This window comes from Camelus ferus, chromosome 13 (assembly GCF_009834535.1).
Source record: "Camelus ferus isolate YT-003-E chromosome 13, BCGSAC_Cfer_1.0, whole genome shotgun sequence".
Taxonomy (NCBI): domain Eukaryota; kingdom Metazoa; phylum Chordata; class Mammalia; order Artiodactyla; family Camelidae; genus Camelus; species Camelus ferus.
In genome coordinates this window covers 25,391,164-25,411,135 of record NC_045708.1, presented here as the reverse complement: position 1 = coordinate 25,411,135, position 19,972 = coordinate 25,391,164, and the positions used below count along the sequence as shown (strand labels likewise).

Sequence of the window (19,972 nt, the reverse complement as noted above, 5' to 3'; positions counted from 1 at the left end):
GCAATGAACACAAACCCAACCCTATTCTGATATAATAATTCTGAAAAATATTACTTGTAGAAAATTTCAAACACATTAAAAAAAAGAGGTCAGTATAATGAACTCATACATGTCTATCGCCCAGGTTCAATAATTACTAACTCAAGGCCAATTTTGTTTTACTTCTCGCACCTCCCTAGGATTATTTAGAAGCAAATCCAAGACATCCTATCATTTTGTCTGTTTATATCACTTCTGTCACCAATAACCTCTCCCTTGAATTAACTAGGTAAATCAACAAAATCACTATATCATACTATTACTAACAATAGCTCATGGAACTTTAATTCTAAACGACAGTGCTTTATGGCAAACAGAGAGGCACATTCTTACATGGAAACAAAGAAATTTCCAAAGAAAATTCTAACACACAGGGCATACTTGGATTTGGGTGAGAATCTGTATTTGTTATGCTTTTATATTACCTGTCATGTTCTTTGTCCACGAGATGATATCTGGCTCTAAATGCCACCAGGTGAGCATAATACGCTGGTGCAGGTATAGAAACGGATCGTGTACACCGCACATAGGTGTGGCAGAGCTGGTAAGTTAGCAGCTGAAGTTCATCTGCAGTAAAGCAGTTATCATCCCATAAAACATGATAGTGTGAAGGACGGCTGGTACCCTATAAAAGGCAACGGCGTATTCTGTTGATTTCTAAACTTCCCGGTAAATATTAGTTATGGACTAAGTTAAATAAAAAACAAACTTTGTACATTAGTAAAACATTCTAATTTAACAATCAATTAAAAACACATTTAGTTTTTATTCAGGGTATATATCCAAAAGAAGTAAAAGCAGAGACTTAGATTTTTGCACACCTGTGTTCAAAGCAGCATTATTCACAATAGCCAAAAGATGGAAACAATCCAAGTATCTACTGATGGATGAACAGATAAATAAAAGGTGGTATGGTAATAATATTATTATTAGGGGAGAAAATTCTGCCACATACTACAACATGGATGAACCGTGATGATGTTATGTTAAGTGAAATAACCCAGTCACAAAAAAATAAAATTTGTATGATTTACTTATATGAGGTACCTGAAGTAGTAAAATTCATATAGACAAAGTAGAATGGTGGTGCCAGGGGATGATGGGAGGGGAGAATGGGGAGTTAGTATTTAAGGAGTACAGAGAGTTGAGAGATGAAAAAGTTCCAGAGACAGAAGGTGGTATGGCTGCACAATAGTGCACATTACTTAGTGCCACAGAACTACATACTTAAAAAGGTTAAAATGATAAACCGTATGTTATGTATACACACTGTACCATAATAAAAACCTAGCACATTTAGTTGAGCTCCTATGTATTGGCTACTATGTTAGGTACTATGAATTCAAAGAAAAAGTCAACAAAGTCAAAAAATTTATTGTCTCTGGAAAAACTGTACTTTAGCAGAGGAGCAGAGCATCTACAATTATAAAACACCCAATACACGGCTATAGTACTGCTACTACTAAGCCCTGCACGAGAATACTAAAGGAACAAATGGTGAGGGTGAGTCCTGGGGCCCTTCACCAAGTTGGGGAGGAGTGAGATTTGGCCTTTTTGGGGTGGACAGGATAAAGACACCAGGCAGAATGAACAGCCTTAACAAAAGCACAAGGGGCATAAAATTTTTTGGCATATTTGGGGAATAGCTAATAGACTAGAATGAACAGAGTATGGTACATGAGAGAGAAAAGATGAAGGTGATATGAACAGTTGGAATCAGACTCAATGACATGCTTAGGAATTCAGACTTTCACTTAGGGGCAGCAGGGAAAGCACTGCACAGCTTTTTAAACAGGAGGGTTTTTAGGAGGGATGAGATTGGAATTTATAAAAGTAATATCGGCAATTATATGGAGGATGGATTAGAAACAGAATCCTGATGAAACAGAAAATAGAAAATTTTAACAGACTGATTACTAGTAAGCAGATTAAATAGAAGTCAAAATTCAACATCCATTTATGATAAAAACTCTCAACAATGCAGGTATAGAGGGAACATACTTCAACATAAAAAAGGCCATATATGACAAGCCCATGGCTAACATCATACTCAGTGGTGAAAAGGTGAAAGCTTTTCCTCTAACATCAAGAAAAAGACAAAGATGCCACTCTCACCACTTTATTCACATAGTACTGGAAGTCCTAGCCAGAGAAATTAGCCAAGAAGAAGAAATAAAATATTACACAGATCTTACATGACTCATGATGGGGTTATGTCCTGATAAACCAATTTTAAGTTGAAAATACCCTAAGTCAAAGTGCATTTAATATACACATAATTTACCAAACTTCATAGTTTTGCCTAGCCTAACTTAAAAGTGCTCAGAAGACTTAGCCTATAGTTGAGCAAAATCATCTAACAGAAAGCCTATTTTAAAATAAAATGCTGAATAGCTCATGTAATTTATTGAATACCGTACTGAAAGTGAAAAACAGAATGGTTGTCTGGGTACAGAATGGTTGTAAGCACATCAGTTGTCTACCCTAGTGATGGTGTGTCTTGGCAGCTATGGCTTGCTGCCGCCGCCCAGTATTGTGAGAGGGTATTACACTGCATATCACAAGCCTGGGAAAAGGTCAAAATTCAAAATTTGAAGTACAGTTTCTACTGAATACATATCACTTTCACACCACTGTAAAGTCAGAAAATAGTAAGTCAAACCATCATATGGTAGGGAATGTCTGTATACTACAAAGCTGTACTAATTAAAATAGTATGGCAATGGCATAAAAACAAGCATGTAGGTAGATCAATGGATCAGAATACAGAGCCCAGAAATAAACCCTTGCATATATAGTCAATTAATTTATGACAAAGGAGCCAAGAATTTACCATGGGAAAGGACAGTGTTGGGAAATTTGGATAGCCACATGCAAAGACTAAAACTGGACCATTATCATATACCACACACTAAAAATTAACTCAAAATAGTTTAAAGACTTAATGTAAGAACTGAAACTTAAAACTCTCAGAAGAAAACACAGGCAGTAAACTCCCTTACCTAAGTCTTGATAATTTTTTTTTTTCTGATCTGAAACCAAAAGCAAAAGCAACATAAGCAAAGATAAACAAGTGAGACTACATCAAACTAAAAAGCTTCGGCACAGCAAAGGAAGCCATCAATAAAATGAAAAAGTAACCTACTAAATGGGAGACAATATTTGCGAATCATGTATCTGATAAGGGGTTAACATACAAAATTATAAAGAACTCATACAACTCAATAACAAAAGAAAAAAATCCAATTAAAAAATGGGCAGATGATCTGAACAGACATTTTTCCAAAGAAGACACAGAGATAGCCAACAGGTACATGAAACGATGGTCAATATCATTAATCATCAGAGAAATGCAAGTCAAAATTACAATGAAATATCACCTCATACCTGTCAGAATGGCTATTATCCAAAAGATTAGAAATGACAAGTGTTGGTGAGGAGGTAGAGAAAAGGGAATTCTTATGCACTGCTGGTGGGAAAGTAAACTGTTGCAGTCACTATGAAAACAGTATGGAGGTTCCTCAAAAAATTAAAAATAGAAATACCGTATGATCTAGCAGCTCCACTTATGAGTACTTATCTGAAGAAAATCAAAACACTAACTCAAAAAGATGTATGCATTCCTATATTGCATTATTTGCAATAGCCGAGATATGGAAACAACCTATGTGTCCATTGATGGATGAATGGATAAAGAAATTGTGATATACTGATATACATACATACATACATACATACATATGGGCATTATTCTAAGTGAAATAAGTCAGACAGAGAAAGACAAATGCCATATATGTGGAAGCAAAGTAAGATAATGAATGAATAAATTAAAACAAAACAAAATAAAACAAGGTCAAAGATACACAGAACAGATTGGTGGTTATCAGAGACGGGGTGTGGTGAAAAAAGGGTGAACTGTTTTTGTTTTCAATTTAAAATGAATTAAAAAATACTCCACCCCCCAAAACAAAAAACAAGTATCATTTAAAAAAAAAAAAAAAAGGGAGGAAGAGACTGAACTGAAAGCAAGAGGAACAATTAGGAGGATGTTGCATTTGTATTCCTGTGAGATAATGAAAGTATGAACTAAGAAAATGGCAGTGGCAAAGGAGAAAAGGAGAAAGATCAGCGCATACTTTAACACACATTTGTCTGAGTACCATTTGTCAGATGCTGTGCAAGATTTGGAGGATAAAATTCAAGCTATTACCGGATCCAACCTCCCTCAAATTATATGTTTATAATGCATATATAATATATTATACACTCACGCATTCAGTATTTACTGAACATTCACTATATGTCATATCCTGTATCAGGTACTGGGCCCACAATAATGAGTAAGACACACATCCCAGCGATGAAACAGATAAAATATAAATAAAACCATCAGAAACTGAGCTATCAAGAGAATTAAAATGTAGGATAGCACAGAAGACTGATTACTCTGTGGCTACTTTAGACTGGGTGGTCAGAGAAGGCCTGTCTCTCTGAGAAGGAGACATGGAAGTGAGCTCTGTATGATAATGAGAGCTGGTGAGACCAGGGAAAAGAGCATTTCAGGCACAGGGAAGAGATAGGACAAAAGTCTTAACTATATGCAATTCATTCATTTTCTCCCATCGCCATTCTAGTCCCAACCACCATCATCTTTTGCTTGGACTACGGTAACAGATTCTTAACTGATGTCCTCAATATTACTCTTACTTAGTACAATCAGTACTTCAATAAGAGTGAATTAAAAAACAAGACATAACACACACCTAATTATGTTAGTGCCCAGTCAAAGCTTTAATGGCTTCTCAATGCACTTAGACTAAATCCAAATCCTCATCTTTGCCCAACAAGGCCTACACGGTCCAGTCAGGCTATCTCTCTTATCTACTCTCATACTGCAGTAGCTGCCTCCACTTGATTCCTGCAATGGATAAATTTCTTTCCACCAAAAGGGCTTATATATGTGCTGCTTCTTAATTCTTGGCTTGGTTAACTCATACTCATCCCTCAAGATCTTATCTGAAATGTCATTTCTCAGGGAAGCTTTTTGTGATCTCCCAATCTAAATCAGTTTCCCACTAAAGTCTCTCTTCCTATCTTTACTTTCCTTTTATTGCACTTACCCCATTTATAAATATATATTTATGAGGTTACTTACTTAATACATCTCCCTCAATAAACTAAAAGAAGAAGAGATTATGTTTATTTGCTCACTCCATACACCTAGTATCAACACCTATCTTCTAAGAGGTACACACTAAATATCTGTTGATTAAATGAATGAGTAACCTCTTCCTTTTCTCACCTTATAGACTAGTGAGACGGGGAGAGAAACAAAAGCATGGTTACAATGCTGTGTAATAAATGCAACAAAGAAGTATGCACAGGGTGCTCAGGCAGTGCAGGGGAAGGGCATTTGTCTTGGGGAAGAATACAAGAAAGGCTACTGGGAAGAACTGTTGTCTGAGATGAGTCTTGAAGGAAGAGCAGGAGTTAGGGAAAGAATGCTTAAGGTAAGAGAGTAGCATGGGCAAGACAGTTATGAGAACTATCTAAAAGTAGTTTAGAATGGCTGAAGTTGTGTTGCGTGTTTGTATATGTAAAGAGAGGAGACAGAGAGGAAAAGAAAAGGAGAGGGGAGGAGTAGGAGGGAAGAATGGGAGAAAAGAGCAAGAGACAGAGACTGAGGGGGTAGCAGAAGTGAAGGGAGTAAAGATAGTTAGATATAAGGAATAGAATCTACATGTTGTCCTAGGAAGATAAGACTTCACCTTCACTGGATGTGAAGCACTAGGTAGATGAATGACAGGTCTTAGTTGTGTTTTAAATAATCTGATGAGAACAGACTCAACAAGGGCACTCAGGATCATTGTGTAATTGTACAGGAAAGTAATAATGAGAACTGGAACTAAGCAGGGGAGGTGAGGATAAGAATAAAGACTAGATCTAAGAGTGAGATGGTACATTCTGTAGAGTTGAGGGATTCATTAGATAAGGGTGGTAGGTGAGAGGGTACAATCAAAAATAGCTTCAAAACCTGGAAATCCGTAGAAACATTCTGTCTGTAAAAAGATTTCAAAGTCATGAATATTATTTGAACTTAAAATTTTAAAGAGTGGATGGAAGAAGAACTAAATCTGGAAAAAACAGGATGGCAAGATGACAGGTAGGATAAAACATGTAGTGGAAGTCAAATGGTAGATGGTTTCCTTGAGTGCGTGTAAACAGCGTCAGATGTTAGGGAGATCAAGGAGCAATAGTGGTGGAGCAGAAGGCAGGCTGCTGTAAGCTGATGAAGAAAAAACAAGCTTAGTCTTTTTTTGTTCTTAATGGAAACATTTTATAGAAGTATAAATATATAGAGAAGAGTACATAGACCATGTTCACATATAGATTGATGAATTTTCAAAGTGAATATACCCACGAAACTGGCACCCAAATTAAAAAACATTAACTGCAACTACAAAGCCTCCTTGTGCCCTCTCTTGGTCACTATCCCACCTGCCACCCTGCTCCTCGTAACCTGACTTTTAACATCATAGTTCAGTTTTGCTTGTTTTTGAACTTTATAATGTATGTACCCTTTTGGTCTAGCTTTTTTGGTTGGATATTGTGTATGAAATTCATACATATTGTTGGCATCATTCTCACTGTTGTGTAATATTCTGTTGTATAAGCTCATTTGTATAGTTATTTATCCAACCTACTGATCATGGTCATTTGAGTTGTTTATATTTTTTGACTATTAGGACCAGTGCTACTATGAACATTAACATATTATCTTTTGGTGAACATAGACATACTTTTCTGTTGGCTAACTTGGAGTGGAAATCCTGGTCATAGAGCATACATATATTTAAATTTAGTAGGTGCCAGGTAGTTTTAAAAAATGTTCGTATTAATTTATACTCCTACCAGGAGAGTGTAAGAGTTCCAGTTGCTATATGTCCTTAATACTGTTTGTCTTCTAAAATTTCAGCCATCCTGGTGGGTATGTTTAGGCTATTCTTTTAAGCATGGTTTGGTGACAAATGGAAGAAAGATATGGGGCAATAACTTAAAAGAACAGCAGGATCAAGGAACCGTATTTTAGGACAGGGGTAACTATAAGCTAAAGGAATGGAATCAGAAGTTTAGAAGACACTGAAGATATGTGAGAGGATAACTGGTGAACTAAGGCCAACTTAAGGCAGGCAAGAATAAATGAGAACAATCCTACAGGTTGACCCTTTTTCCTGTGAGAAAGGAGGGAAGAAAACAGGCATGACTGACAATATAATTTCTTAATGAAGTAAAAGGAAGGGGTCATGTGCTGAGTGTTAAGGCAACAGACCAAGGTCAGGAACCCACAGAAAAAGGTAAAAAGAGTTAATGAAAGAGGAGTCAAAGAACTGTTAAACAACAGTGAAGAATATCTTTGAAGTTCTGCCAATTTATATCAGGAAGTCATAATTTAGGACACTGCCCACTCTGACTCCTCACTAGGGCGCATTCATCTCTTCAGGAGAATTTCCTTCAGTGGGTCAGAGGGGTCACATGCTCCATCCAGTTAATATGTTTCTAACAGTATGATAAGTGGGATTTTTTTTTCCCCTGCTGTTCTAGAATTTCAACTAAGGCCCAAAGCAGAGGACTAAAGGTATTGAGCAGCTTACATTGTAAACAGCTACCAATCTTTGGAGCCAGCCACCCTCTCTCAAGGGCTCAATGAAGGAGACAATGAAGGAGATCACCAAATCCCTGGCTCTGGCTTCTTCTCATCTTACCCTCTTCCTCTCAGCATAGGAAGAGGCAGAAGTTTTTGTGAAAATATGTTATTTTAGTTGTGAGGAAACTCATTCTCTCTCCCCTGAAGAGAATTAACGGGCACTCCTAGAGAATCAGTTATAAAGATGAGACCTGTTAGAAAGGGAGAGACTATCATCTCATTCCACAACTGGATACTTCTGAGCTCAGAGTCCACAGGCCCACTCTGCTGACTCCACAGAGCTAGAGTGGTGAGAGTTCCTGGAAGCAGTTTTCGGAGCCTAAAAAAATGCAAATGAGCAGAGGAGGAGGAGCCGTGGAGCCATCCCATGAAATAATCTAACCTAAAGGAGTTGGGGTCTATACCACTGAAGGGGCCAAAGAAAGACATTGCTGCCCTTTGAGGGTCCTCAGCTCCACGGAGGCTAAAGGGTTAGAAAGAATCTGAATGGACCACAGAAAGACTTGTGTCGCCTCTCCACTGCTGACTTTCTGGCAGTCAGTGGTACCAGATGAGTTAAGAGTCCTAGAAGGAGGAAGGGAAGAGGGTATTTCAGAGTCAGCCTATGGTCCTCTTACCTGTTCAAAACACTAAGACCAAAGCTCTAGCCTGTCTTGGGAAGGTGGAGGGTAGAAGGGAAGAGCCAAGCTTTGATTTGTAAATTTAAGCTTTAAAAATGAATGGGAATTTTACCTCAAAATAAAATGGGGAGGGGAGGAAATGGGACTAAGCTGACCAATATGACCAATATAAATGTTAAGTAATGGAGTTTGGCCATAAAGGAGTTGCTACTCAATGGTAAAGTTAAAAGTAGTGATATGAAAAAATAATCTCTTATACTGGTTAGAAATGATTTCGTTTTAATTTTAGCTGGTAAAAAACAAGACTTTTTTTTTTATCTCAAAGTTTGAAAATTTTAATAACGCTAAGAAGGTGTGTAAAGAACTGTCTTTAGTCCCTGTGAAATATTCCTGGTTATTTGCTGACTAGAGTAACGTTTCAATTTGGTATCCCCCTCCCCCGCCCAAAATGTTCCCTAGTTTCTGGTTAAATGCACTGGGGAAATATTCTGTCTTAAGGATTCATAATAACCATTAGCATATCATTGGAACCCAAGAGTTCTAGAGTAAAAAAAAAAAATCTGTTCAACCAGCATTTCTAAAATTTACATGAACAGAGAATTTTTTTCTCCCTTCTGCTATATTCATTAAAAAGTCATAGCAGTAGTGTTCCTTGGGATACGTAGAGGGAAACACTAGGTTAAAACATGTACTCAAATGAGACAGATTTTACCTCTAAAGGTACTTTTAACTTTGTTTTGCTGACTATTACCACCCACCATGAAAAAGTACATTGTAAAGAGGAGCAGATATAAGAACATACATAAATGAGTGGGATAATAATTTTAAAGCCATAAGAGTGAAACTGGGGTTAGTGCATGTGTGACACACAAAGCTTAAAGATAGAGATGCACAGTTAGGTACATCTTCCTGAAATTTCTATTTTAATCAATGACAAGTAAACAAAAATAGGTTTGGGCTACATTCTCTCAGACATCCTGGAACTATGGATTCACTGTCTGTTGCTGAGAAGCACTGAATTAAAGCTTCTGCTCTACTAAGTATAGCTAACAAATTAACAAAAAGATTTTCTGAAAATAAGAAAAGACTCTTAAAATTATTTAACTGAAACCTAAAGCTGTAATTCTACAATTAAACTCTTTCACATACTCAGTATCTGCCAGTAAATGTCAAAAGATTTTTATGAAGAAGTATTATCAAAAAGAAGTATATGTCAAAGGAATAATCAGGTATTTCAGATTTTTTTAAAGTTTTGCATTAAATTAGGGACCTCATTTAGGGTGATTCATTCTATTAAACTACTTATATTATGGTATTTTCACAGAAATAAGTCCCTCTCAAGGAGAGAAAGGGGATACAGTTTAGTTACTGAAAGTTTCATCTCATTTCATGTGGAAACAATTTGAACTGCAGAGAAGAGTATTTCTCCTTTTTCTGAGATTAAAAAAAAAAAAAAAAGCGTTAAGTACGGAAGTTCCTGAATTAAAATATTTCACCCCAAGTATATAGGCTTACCTGTATTCCAGCATGGCTACAGAGGTAAAAATCAAACTCATATGGGTGTGTAATGTCTGTATCAACTGTTGTTCCAGCTGGGATATTGCCACTTCTTCCGACCTAGATTTGTTTGGTCAAAATTTAAACAAACAAGACAAAGGTAAAGAATGTGGCTGAAAGCACTTGTAAAAAAGTATAAATATATACACTGATCACCTGTGTCACTACATTATTACTTAAGCAGGCATTAAGAGCAGATCTTATTCTATTCCTAGTTCCTACTCTTAAATGTTGCTGAGAGAGCTGATAAACAACAAAGAATTATTAGTCTCTACTGATGCTTAGCTGGTAGTTGATCCTAATAAGGGTAGAAGACCTAAAAAAAATTTTTTTTAAAGTTACTTTAAGTGCTCTAATTTATGGCATCTGTGCATGGGAGGTACTCTTGAATGTGTAATTTTATGAAAATTAGCATTTTCCTTGGAGAAACCTATATTTTAAGAGGGAAAGAATGCTGACAACATCAACTAGAGTCATCAGTTGTTAACCATTTACATGCCAGGCACTTTACATAAATTATTTCTAATTGTGATAATCCTGAAAATTAGGCATTATTCCCATTTGTTTGAGGGGAAATCATGGCTCAGGAATACAAAATAACTTGCTCAATAGCATAAAATGAAGGGCAGAACTGACAGTCAAACATGGAAATGGCTGCAAAGGCTCTATTCCTTTTACTTCCTACTAGAAGTTTTAATATCTTGTAAAAAAAAAAAAAAATGAGGCATCGTAATTTTCTCTGAGTAGAATATCACGTGAATGAAATAGTATGAAATGCCTGATAATGAAATGCTCTTAATAAAACACTTTAAAATGCATAGGTACACTCACCTCTATCTCTTTATCCCTAACACATTTAAAATCATTAATTATAAGTTAAGGTTTACATGGCTAGCAAATCAGAAACTTTTTTTACTGACTCAGACATTATTTCCTCTGTGTGAGGGACTGCTATCAAGTGATGGCTTGAATTATAACTGTGTGGACCAACCAGCTAGCCTTTACCAAAGCACAAAACAAAGAAAAACATTCATAATCTATGAAATTATATGCCTATTCTTAACACACAAATCTCCTAATTAATACATATAAAAAGTCTTACTCTAGAATATAAAACAGATAAACAATGAAGACCTAATGTACAGCACAGGGAACTATATTTACTATCTTATAATAATCTATAATGGAAAAGTATCTGAAAAAGAATATATACATATATATATATGTAAATGTATAACTGAATCACTTTGCTGTACACCTGAAACTAACACAACACTGTAAATCAACTATACTTCCATTAAAAAAGAAAAGTTTACTCCATTTAGAGAGGCAGCAGAATACACGTGTTCCTATCTCAGCTCCACCAGTTTCTAGTTGTGAAATCTAGGGCATGCTATTTTCCTCTCTGTGCCTCTGTTTCTTCATTTACAATTATCTTTCATCTAGTATAATTAGAATTATTTAGAGCAAAGGTGAAAGAGAAGCAAACAAATGAAGGAAAGGTTTGACTAGACATCAGAAGTTAGTAATTATTAAATCTAACTTAGGTTTTCCTAATCCTACTTTTGAAGAAACCTTTGGTTTTCTAGGTACAGAAATGTACCTACTAATTTTGGGATCAAAGGCCTTTAACAATGTGGAGGCCATAATAAAACTATTATCACTGCTATTAAAGAGGTGGTATAGGTCAGTGATTAAGAGCACTCTGGACCCAGACTGCCTAATTTGAGTTCTAGTTCTATCAATTACTAGCTTTGTAACCTTGGAGTTTACTTAACCTCCATGCACCACAGTCCCCCCTCCTGTGGAAAATGGGAATAATAATAATAATAATAATAATAATAGTAAGTACCTCATAGTGTTGTTTGTGAGGATTAAATGAGTTATTTACAAAAAATATCCTGAACAGTGTCTGCTATTATGACTTCTTCTTCTTTATCATTGCCACCATTACCACCACTCTACAACTAGCTAAGCTTTACTGAGTGCTTAGGATGTGCCAAGCACCATTTTCGGTGCATTACGTAATTTTAATTTTTCAATCCTTTCAAAAATGCAAATAAGGTAAATATTAATATTATCCAAACCTTGCTGAGAAATAAACAGGCACAGAGATGTTAAGTTACTTGTCCAGAGTTACTCAATGAGTGTAATCAAAGACCAAATATGTACCAAAGACAAGACACACTCCTCCCTTTCTCAGTCTTTTCTGTTGAACCCCTTTCCCAAGGGGACACTGACACTTGCAATCCTCAGATTTCTCTGCTCTAAGGTTTGTAAGATGGGGGCAGAGTATGGGAAATGAAAGTCAGTTTGCATGAATTTCCACTAACCACTCTAGAAAGCGCCTCACTTGTAAAAATAATTTTTACAAGATATTTTAAAAAGAGAACATAACTTTTTTCTTCTAAACATTTAAGGAAAATATGAAGAAAAAGAACAATTTTAAAACTATGAGTTTCTTCACAATAAAAAAGCATAATGGGATTCTGAACATTTGTAGTGTTACCAGATATTCTAGAAAGTTAAAAATTAACCTATTCTGATGCTGCGGTACTCAAAATCTGCTTTGTTGTAACCTGCTACTATACATTAGAAACTGCTGTTGGCAGAGAGCCTTTGTTAAGTGCTCTATGAACTATGCTAGGTAAGCTTTGCTTATAACAGTATTACAAAAGATAAAAGATTACCCTTTCAGTCCTATCAGCACAAAATAATCGAGTGTGATGTCTCTTCTGAACTACAATGTAAGTTATTCCAGGTTGATAGTCTTTCTCCAAACTGATGCAGGCTTCTCGAATTGCTAGTAGTTCATAATATAATACCTAGAGAAGATAAAATGGAAAGATTTGATATAGTCAGCTGTTCTCTTATGCATACTTGAAAGATCTGTTAATAATTTAGTCTCAGGATTTCTTAGTCTCATCACTGTATAGCTAATTATACTTCTCTAGTTCATCCTAACTATTATCAGAGCATGGTTTTAGCGATCAAGGCTTACACATTCACAGTAAACATTTTAAAAGGGAAAAAATTTAAGGAAGTGTCAAAATTTGACTTTAGGAACTTCCAATTTAATTAAGACTTCTAACTTCAGAACTAGACACCATATTATGAACACAGTATCTGATTTAACCACAGTATGAGATCTCAGGCAACCAACCTGCCTAAACTGCCCCTCTGAAACACCATCCCGATAGAAGATGATACGAGTAGGTTTGAACCGAGTTGACTTATAAAACTGAATGAGAAGTTCTCGGACCATGGAGGCAAGGTCCTGGATGATCTCCTGTCGGGGTCTCTGAACTCTTACTGTAGCACAGTATCTGCTTGGGTGGGCATCCATACTACCTACAACCTAGGTTGGAAAAAGTAAAGAAAAATAGAAATTTAGATAACCAAAACTATATAAACATGAATTTTATCACCAAAAAAATTTTTTTTAGAAGTACATGGATTTCATTTAAATTTGTATCTTTACTATAACCTTAGCTATCAGTGTTCATTTTGAAAGTAATAAAAATAGATAATTCCAGTGAAGAACAGAATAAAAGACCCAGTTAGGGTCAAAAACTATTTGCCTATAAGTAGGCTGCACTTTACATCTAACAACAATTAGATTCTAATTTATAGGTGTTGCAGGTAGACCTAACAGTTCATAAGGACAGAAAGAGACAAAAAGATGTACATAAAGAGAATAAGAGGAAGGAGATAAGTAAAAAAGACGGCCCATTCAAACCCCTGATTTCTATTTATAGCTCTTACAGTCCTGCAAACCACCCCAGAAGTCATACTCAAGACTTTGGCATACCTTAGAACTGTTATACTTCATAAATTATAAAATAATTTTTCCTCTCTTACTGTAACGTCTTAGACAAGAAGGCTTGAATCTATACTCAGTCTTATTGCACTGTATTTTGCTTTGTATCTGGTCCTCATAGAAGTTAATCTTAGTTTTGAGAGTAGCTAACTTAATTTTCTCTTTCTGTGTCTTAATATTGTTACGTGTCTGGAGCAGAGGAAACTTTGAAGCATGAACTTGTAAGTTCACCTTGATTGTTGTCACTCACAGACCTACTGAAGCAGGATCTCTGGAACCAGAATATTTACAAATGTCCACACATCATTGTGATCAGAACCTCGGCTGAGAACCACCTGGTTATTCTCCTTCTAGCTTCTCCTTCTATACCATAGTCATGCTTAAAAAATAGAACTCTGCACCGTCATGCTCATTGCAGCATTATTTACAATACCTAAGACATGGAAACAATCTAAATGTACAAGGATGAATGAATGAAGAAAATGTGGCATATACATAAAACAGAATATTATTCAGCCATTAAAAACGGAAGCTTGCCATTTTTGACAACATGGATGGACCCTGAGGGCAATATGCTAAGTGAAATAAGTCAGACAGAAAAAGACAAATACCATATGATGTTACTTATATGTGGAATCTAAAAACAAAAAACAAATAAAAAACTCCAAATCAGTTCACAGATAGAGAATAGACTGGTGGTTGCCAGAGGGGTGGGGTATGGGTGAAATGGGTCAAAAGGTACAAACTTCTAGATGTAAAATAAATAAGCCATGGGGATGTAATATATGGCAGAGTGACTATAGTTAATACTGTATTGCATGTTTGAAAACTGCTAAGAGAGTAAATCTTAAAAGTTCTCATCACAAGAAAAAAATCTGTACATATGCATGGTGATAGACGTTAACTAGACTTATTGTAGTGATCATTTTGTAATACATACATGAATATTAAATCATGTGCACTTAAAACTAAAATAATATTATATGTCAATTATACTTCAATTAAAACATAAATAAATAAAAGTAAACAGAAATTTCAAGAGTATCAAATTCCTGTCAATAATTTAAATGTCTTACTAGAAACCAAAATATGGAAAATTCTTATATTTCTCTTGTCTCAGGTCAGATTAGAAAATAATCAAGTGTTTTAAAAAAAAGTGAGCCAGAACTTGCTGCTTACTTATGTACATGGAATTGTATCTGCTTTTTCTTTATCTTCTCTATGTTAAAAAAAAAAGGAAGTGTGACCTTTTCTTTCTCACCACTAAAAAAAATAAATCCATACCCCTTCTGATGGGGAAAAAAAAAATCCTCACAAAATCTTACTAGCCCAACAACCGACTGTATTACATTCCAATTCCCTGCATCTGGAATATCCCCAAACACACTAGATTTCTGCATTCTTAATTTTAATTTATATCACTATCATGGTAGTATCTATTATACTACGTGGCATTTATTACTTACATTGTTTCTCACACTAGTCAAAGTTTTTGGGAATAGAAGACATACGGCAAAAAGAATCAAATCCTACTTACAAAACCTCTGATAATCATAAAAGAAAGTGGATATTTGGTAAAAATGGATTTAGCAAAAAAGGACAATGACAACCCAGAATTTTCAAAGAATTTAAATATGTTTAAACTTTCTTGGAAAATAACTGCAAAAAAGGCAAATCCAAAGTTGAGTCTCTTGAATTTTTTATCATTTTATCTTCTATAAGAACAGTTTAATGAATATCAGAGATGGCTCAATACTACCTCTAGGACCCTTGAAATGTACACAATTTATGCATAACATTAAGAATACAAAGATTATGTAATTTATTAATAAATAAAAGTTAATTTTCTTCACTAATAAAAGTAGCTTAGAATAATAAATAAAAATTTAATATTACTATAATTTTCAAGGATCGATTAAGATTTATTAGATTTTTAAAATTAAAATGTAGTTTATAATGAATGATAGAAAAAACAAAAAGTTTGTGTAATTTCTGAAATTTATCAAGTATGTCTAAAAAATATTGACATTTTCACAATGTTGGCATTTGTTAAAATCAAGCAATTTTCAAGTTGGGTAAAATAGCTGGCTTTATGAAGTTTATAAGAAATACAGTTTTTGAATTGACACAGAAAGGTTACAAATATAAAAGTGGGCAAAAGATAGAACGGGCAGATATTAAAAGTATGAGGGGCAGTATTAAACAAAGAATTCAAATGCAAAGTATTTAATTGGACAAAAGTGGCAGATACACTGAAAAAAACCGCAATCCACCAAGCTTATAGGTAATGCACCTTTCTGTAACAAAGACACTACTAAAATACATCAAACTTTTTGAATTACAAAAAGTAACTGAAAATATACAACATGAAGAGGTCAAACAAACAAATTAAAGTAGGATACAGACAAGCTGAGTAATATTAATTAATAAACTTGATTTAACAGATACAGACGGAACCTGTAGCCTCCAAATCAGAGAATAATCATTCTTTTCAAAAACCCAAAGGACATTTAAAAGTTGGCCCTAGATATGTCTATAAATAGATATATATTTATAAAACTTCATAAATATATTTTAAAAACTTTATATTTATAAAAGTTGGTTTCAAATAAAATACTAAAATTCAAAAAGTTGAAACCAAAATGTTGATCTTTGTATAAACTTTAGATAAGATAAACCTGCCTAATGACACTCACAGCAGCAATTGAAGGCTTCTTCCCATCACCAGCTGGTGGATGAGTGACGTCTGCTCCCAAAAAGATCACTGGTTGCTGGAACACAGATGGTCTTAAACACAAAGAGTTAGATAATTCATTTTTTCTCATTATCCAGTTATCTGTTTCATACTACTGCAACACAATTATAGGTTGCTGGTATAGCACAGAGGAGGCCCTTTATAGACAGCTTCATAGGCCTGAACTACTGACAGCTTTATTCTCTTAATTCATGAATCCCTAAGTAAATGAAGTAAAAGCTGTCATAAGGGATCTATCCAAAGTCTTATTCAGAGCAGTTTTCTGCCTTAAGCAGTGGTGCTGCTGGTTACAAAGGGCAATTGCTGCTAGCATTTTTCATAACAGGCATAAAACGATAAACTTCCTCACATTAATCCACCAATTTATATCAATCTTTCTTTAATCTACTTACATTTTAAGCCAATGTAATCTCTCAAGGAGAAAAACAATCATTAAACTACACTGGGAGGGATTATGGGACCTATAACCAAAAGTATAAAATTTGAGTAACGTATTTAATAGTCATAAAGTAGCTAGTAGCTCATTTTATTTTAAAACTATATCCTTTAAGATTCAAATGACTGCTTCTCTTAGTTCTTGAACTTGTTGCTAAAACTTTACATTCATCTCATTTATGAATCTCATATTTAATAGGGATGGAAAATAGAGGCAACATGGAAAAACCGGAAAAGAGATTCTGCGTCAAACATACACAGGTCCCATCCTTACTCTAATGCTTATTTGTGGTGCACACTGGTCAAGATATTTAACTTTTTAGATCCCTAATTGCTTCAATTATTAAAAGGAAACCTGTCGTTTCATTCCCCAAATAACTGTCTCTTCCCCAGCACCCTGTTTCTAGGTCATCATGCTCCATACAGCCCAAGAACTCTGAGACAAGATGGTGATCTAACAGTTAACAACTGTTGTCTCAGTGACTCCAGCAGGAGTTGATGTGGCTGAATTACTTCATTGACATGTGCCTCCCCTCCCACCCCCGCCCAAGCCCCTCCTTTCTTCCTTCACTTTCTAGGTAAGTGAGTAGGTTCATGACTGAAGATGATTGAAGATGACTATCAAACAAAGGGAAGATTCTTCAAGCTGGAGTCGCTAGTGAGAAATTATTGTAAATAAAGTTCTCAATACTTTCTAGCTAGGGAAAAAGGTACTTTGCATACTAAATGAAAATGGAGGTGGAAGGGGATTTTTCACAATGGAATCTTTTAACTCTTACCAATCCAAACTCTTAACTTTTTGCCATAATGTCCACTTATCTCCTATGGCAGGAATCATCAAACCTGTCTCCTTACACAGATATTAGACGTGGCAATATATAGAAAAACTAAGATATGAAAAATAATGAATATTTTATTATGTGATTCACTTATTTTACCTTTGATGAGGTACAAGAATATTATTGATCCCTCCGAGTTTAACATTTATCTTTAGGCACAGGTTTGAGAGCGTTTGAGGGGATGTTTTTATTACATTCTTGACTTGAACACACTGCGTAGCCATACCCAAAAGTGTATCTCCGACACGTTTCACCTCCGCTAAGGAACAAATACAAATACCTCTAGTTAGAAAAAGGTCAAATTTTACTCAAAATTAAGCTGCTATGTAGGTTTCCCTCTGCAAAATACATCATTGTATTGCAGGATCTCCCAAATTATATCAATACTAAAACAAGGCTATTAAAATTTAAAGTATATTGCCTTGAAGATTAGCTTAAATATTTAGTGATAATTTTTCCATTTTTTCTTCATATATAAGAAAGGATAACCTACTGAATGGCACAAACTATATTCAATTTCTTGTAATATACAATGGAAAAGAATCTGAAAAGAATATATATATGTATGTATGTACATGTATAACTGAATCACTTTGCTGTACATCTGAAACTAACATTGTAAATCAACTACACTTCAATAAAAAATTTTAAAAAAGCATATTTTGTCATCATAAGAACAGCTTAACCACAATAACTGAAAAACCAGAGAAAAATATATATAATCCCTTATTAGCATTTAATTGTACTCTTCTAGTAATTTTCTCATTTATATTATTTTAATGCAGTTATAATCACAGTATATTTACAGATTTCAATCCTATTCTTCAAAATTTAGAGGTATTACAGTATAAATAGGCTTTTACCCTGTTCCTTTCCTCTGTCACTGTAATTACCATAAGTTCAGTGTATATACCTTCTTATAAAGATGACTTTATTATTTATAATGACAGCAGTTATTCTGTTTTTAAATGCCATAAGGTTCCTAACCACTCATATACTGACATATATTTAGCCTGTTTCAGGTTTTCATTATTTCAAACAATGCTATGAATAACCTCCTTGTATATTTACTTTTGTTTGGTTGATATAACTATAGCTTCAGGATTAATTTCTTCAGGTAGAATTGAGGAGTCAGAGGTATACATAAAAATTTAACATTTTAACAGATACCGACAAATTACCCTCCAAAAAGGTTTATTCATTCATTCTACAAATGTTTAATGTCTACCTAAACATGCTAGCGCTGTGTGAAGCTCTGGTTACTCAGGAGAGAAACTGTTCTTGCTCTTAGAAAGTACAGTCTAGTCAGAGAAATAGGCATTAATTAAATAACTTCAAATTTAACATTACAACTATGAAACAACATAAAGGAGTGGTACAAGGTGCTATAAGACAATAAAAGTGAGAGAATTTGACCTTGTCGGAGAGGGCAGGTAGAGCTTCCAGATGGAAGGGATGTCTTAACTAAAATTCAAAAGAATAATGTACATTTAGTTGGTGAAGGGCAGAAGATGAGTTATGAGAAGTAATACAGGTAGAAGGAAGAGGATGAACAAAGAGTTCCTGTGGGGAAAAAAGAGCATAAAGTGAACTGAATTCTGAAGAGGTAGGAATTCATGGATTAGAGCATGCAAACCCTTGGAAGATAATCTTAAATATCAATTTTATCAATTATATAATGAAAAACTACTGAAGTGGGGGTGACAGGGAAGGAGACCCAATCAGATCTGTATTTTAAAAATTTTACTCTGGACGTTGGTTATAGTATCAACATGTAAAATCTTAGAAGTCATCACTCCCTACCTCACAATAAAAAGCTGAACAAACTGAAAAACTATGATTCATTTATGTGAGGTAACCAGAACAGTCAAATTCATAGAGACAAAAAGAACACAGGTTTCTAGGGTTTGAGGGGAGAAAGGGGAGTTGGGGAGTTACTGTTTAGTAAGTGCAGAGTTTCAGTTAGGGATGATGAAAAAATTCTGGAAATGAATGAATGGTGGTGATGGATGCCCCAAAATGTGAATGTTTTTAATGTCACTGAACTGTAAACCTGTTAAAAGGCTAATAAAATTCCAATACATGCCACAACATAGATAAACCTTGAGGACATTACCTTAAGTGAAATAAGCCAGAAACAAAAGGACAGGTATTATATGCTTCCATTTATATGAGTTACTAGCATAGGAAAATTCAGAGACA

The 19,972-nt window shown here is 34.8% G+C and overlaps 1 protein-coding gene across 3 annotated transcripts in view; it reads right to left on the bottom strand.

Moving 5' to 3' along the window:
- Window positions 1–19,972, bottom strand: part of AGO3 (argonaute RISC catalytic component 3) — a 109,530-nt gene that overhangs the window by 13,421 nt on the left and 76,137 nt on the right. For all 3 annotated transcript variants that reach the window (XM_006186313.3, XM_032495920.1, XM_032495919.1), the window contains 6 exons: window positions 17,870–18,029; window positions 16,438–16,528; window positions 13,085–13,279; window positions 12,612–12,746; window positions 9,880–9,981; window positions 465–664 (listed from right to left, as the gene is read on the bottom strand). In XM_006186313.3, the coding sequence (XP_006186375.1) occupies window positions 465–664; window positions 9,880–9,981; window positions 12,612–12,746; window positions 13,085–13,279; window positions 16,438–16,528; window positions 17,870–18,029 (883 nt within the window). The remainder of the gene's footprint in view (window positions 1–464; window positions 665–9,879; window positions 9,982–12,611; window positions 12,747–13,084; window positions 13,280–16,437; window positions 16,529–17,869; window positions 18,030–19,972) is intronic.